Here is a 3,087-nt window from a genome sequence, read left to right on the forward strand (position 1 = left end):
AGTATTATCTTCTCCTAGATATGTGGATCTAGGAGATCTTCTGTATTCTTGTATATATATCTAATGTAAAGATCAATAAAGTTATCAGAAATATCCATTAAAACATCTTTGACACTCCGTAATTGAGTTATTCATAACTCCCTTAGAAAGATGCCCAGTCAGCTGTATAATCTTGATGACTTCCCCTTTTGCAGAAATTAAGATTAGTGCTTGAGTGCTTCATTGTCAAAGAAAATCCTGTTTGTGTGTCTCCACAACACAGTGATTCAACCGAGTACTGCCCCAACCCATATATGCCAAATATAACTGCTTCTAACCTTGTTTAGTCTAATTGCTACTGCCAAGTTGCCAAAATCCCTGCGGAACCTACTAGTTAGTTGCTCAAAAACGTTCTAATAGCAGTACAGATTCTTATCGAGATTTTGAAAGCGGATAAATAAGTAAACAATCTTACAATATTTATAGTTAATTTCATAAAGTGTCTCTCAACCACAACTAACAAGGCTGTTGGAATGGCAAAAGTACAGTTTAGACAGCTTCTGCTTCTTGCTTAGACGCCCAATTTGCTTCAGCTCCTGGCTTTTCACGTCATAAAGGAATAACTCGTTTTCGAAATGTATGAGAACTTTGACCAGGTCTAATAAGTTACTGCTATTGACGCCCGTCATGGAAACAAGGCAATTGTCCTCGGTCAAGAAGCTCCCAAGAGGTAAGTTATACAGGGATTGAAGAGAAATCGTAATAGATTTGGTCCATGCGCAATTAGTGACGTCCTCCAATATAAACATCTGCAACTGATGATGAGAAACAAACGTGAGGCACAGTGATCCATTGACTTCTGATAAGAGGTGGTGTGCGAAGCAATTACAAACTTCGAAGATGTCGCGCTTTGATGCCGTCAACAGTTGAAGTGGAACGTTTGTCCTTCTGGAACACAGCTTCTCAATATCTACTGAGCATATGCAGTAGCATGGCTGAAGATTTGGGCCTTCCCCATCTTCATCTGTCGAAAACCAATGCAGCTCCTTCTTAATCAAAATGGGTTGCGATAACATGGCAGAGCACCATACCTTTTCACGACGGAAACAATGCCAATCCCAAAAGCTAGGAGGACCATTCTCTCCCAGCGTAACTACACAAAAAGAGTACTGAGCCATGACTCCGAAAACCTTGTATCTACCAATACTATTATCGCGAACCAACGCCCATTGACAACCACTGTCTTTAACAGGAGGAAGAGCCATAAACTGGGCAGTAACTGGGTTGGAAATGTAAAGTTGTTTCGGGTCATACATGTTTTTAAAGAGGAGTAAGCCGTCACAAGATGCTTGCAAACATAACACGTTTTCTTCAAAAGCAGGATGAGGCAATTGCAATTTCCTTGGAGTCAAATCTGATAGTCTGTTGTCGATGGAGTAGTGACGATAGTTATACCTATCGGAATTTCTTCCCGGTTTAGCAATAGTCGTGTAGAAGATCTTTTCTATTTCAGAATGTTGTTGAGAACGAATCAAGTGTTTATACACGAATTTTGGGTTGGAGATCAATGTGGACCATAGTCCGGATACAGACTTACAAATTTGGAGATGTTCCGCGGCAAGATACAAAAGAATCTCCAATACAACTTCATCAGGTAAGTCATTACTCTTTCTATGCATATCATGATGCAATCCCCTCAGTTTCTTCACAATAGCACTAGCCATATATATGAACAAATAAATAAATAGTCGGAAGGATGGAACTCGAAACTAACTCAAGAGATTCGTCCAGTTCTCTCTACTTGCCTATGTCTGTTAGACCTTTGCCGTGCCTCTGCCTGTGTTTTGCTTCAAGCAAGTGATTGATTTGTCTTGTTTTTCGAAGGTGTACTTCATTTATAGGTAAATTTGGTCTTCCGTTTCCAGTTACATTCTAATTCCAAAACCTGCTCGAACTTGATTAGAACGTCACTTTTTGGGTGTTGTACTAGGACCGGGGCCTGAATAAGGTAAAATTCCCAGATTGAACCCAAATGAATACCAGACTTTACCTATTTTAAATGGCTAAATCTTCAGTCTTGCGAGATGTATGGTGCGCCATTACATCTCGCCACTATCGTATGTATTATGAGGCGAAGTCTGGATCCAAAGGCCCAAACGACTATTTCGACCTGAAGAAGTGCTCATTTTAAATTGGGTTAACTAGTATTACCCATATTTCGATTTCGAATTCAAAATCTAAAACCGAAATTCATCAAATTTCAACCCTATTATATTCAGAATTTCAAATGATTTCGGAATATTCAATATTTCGACTATATATTCGGAATTCCGGTTTTTTAAAAAACCGAAATATTTAGCGAAATTCCGAAGTTTCGTTCGGAATCACGAACACTGGTATTACCCCTACTAGACTAGCCAATTAGGATTGCCCCCAACTAGATGGAGAAATTAGGGTCTCCCGAATTGACCGTGTTTTTTTTTTGTGTACTCAGGGGGGAGACCCTAATTTCCCCATTTAATTGGGGGAAATCCTAATTGGGTCATCTAGTAGGAGGGTAATACTAGTTAACCCTTTTAAATTTTCTTTAGGACCATAATCATTCGACTTTGTCTTGGCTGTGGATATGCAAAAGTGACCGAATATATGCCAACTGTCAATTGTGTTGTATTATCTGACTTTACACCCTCTAAACTCCCTTGTTTTATCTCATTCTTGCAGCCCCTTCTCTCTTCTTTTTCTTTCCACCTCCTTTTTCTCCTCTCCTTCTTCTCTTTATATTCCTCTTCCTTTCTCTCTGTTCGTTGATTCCCCCTCCATCCAGCGTTCCTTCCCACTCCACGTGTCGTCTCGGTATGTCCCTTGACTCTAGGGTTCCCCAAACCCGCTACAGTGCAGCCTGTTCTCTTTTTACTATTCCGCATCTGGTCCACCTTTCACAAATAACCTCGTAGGTCATGAATATGACTACTACAAATGCCCTCTCTCGGACCCATTGAATGTCCGCGGACAGGCAATGGAACTGAGAATCAACCTTTGCCAGATAATCTAGTACTTTCACAGTATATCCCTGTCTAGGCATGCCGTCACTTTCTTTTTGAATTTTAC

The 3,087-nt window shown here is 40.2% G+C and overlaps 1 protein-coding gene across 1 annotated transcript; it reads right to left on the reverse strand.

The window, feature by feature from the left end:
* Positions 1-485: 485 nt before the first annotated feature.
* On the reverse strand, positions 486-1,703 carry LOC147522167 (uncharacterized). The gene has a single exon (XM_086567293.1). It carries the CDS (start codon positions 1,701-1,703, stop codon positions 486-488), a length of 1,218 nt encoding a protein of 405 aa, XP_086423419.1.
* Between the last annotated feature and the right edge of the window lie 1,384 nt (positions 1,704-3,087).

The sequence above is a fragment of the Coptis chinensis genome, chromosome 1 (genome assembly GCF_015680905.1).
Source record: "Coptis chinensis isolate HL-2020 chromosome 1, ASM1568090v1, whole genome shotgun sequence".
NCBI classification, from domain to species: domain Eukaryota; kingdom Viridiplantae; phylum Streptophyta; class Magnoliopsida; order Ranunculales; family Ranunculaceae; genus Coptis; species Coptis chinensis.

What these genes read in the sequence shown, in the direction of transcription:
- LOC147522167 (XM_086567293.1), bottom strand. Translation starts at nt 1,703, where the DNA reads ATGGCTAGTGCTATTGTGAAGAAACTGAGGGGATTGCATCATGATATG.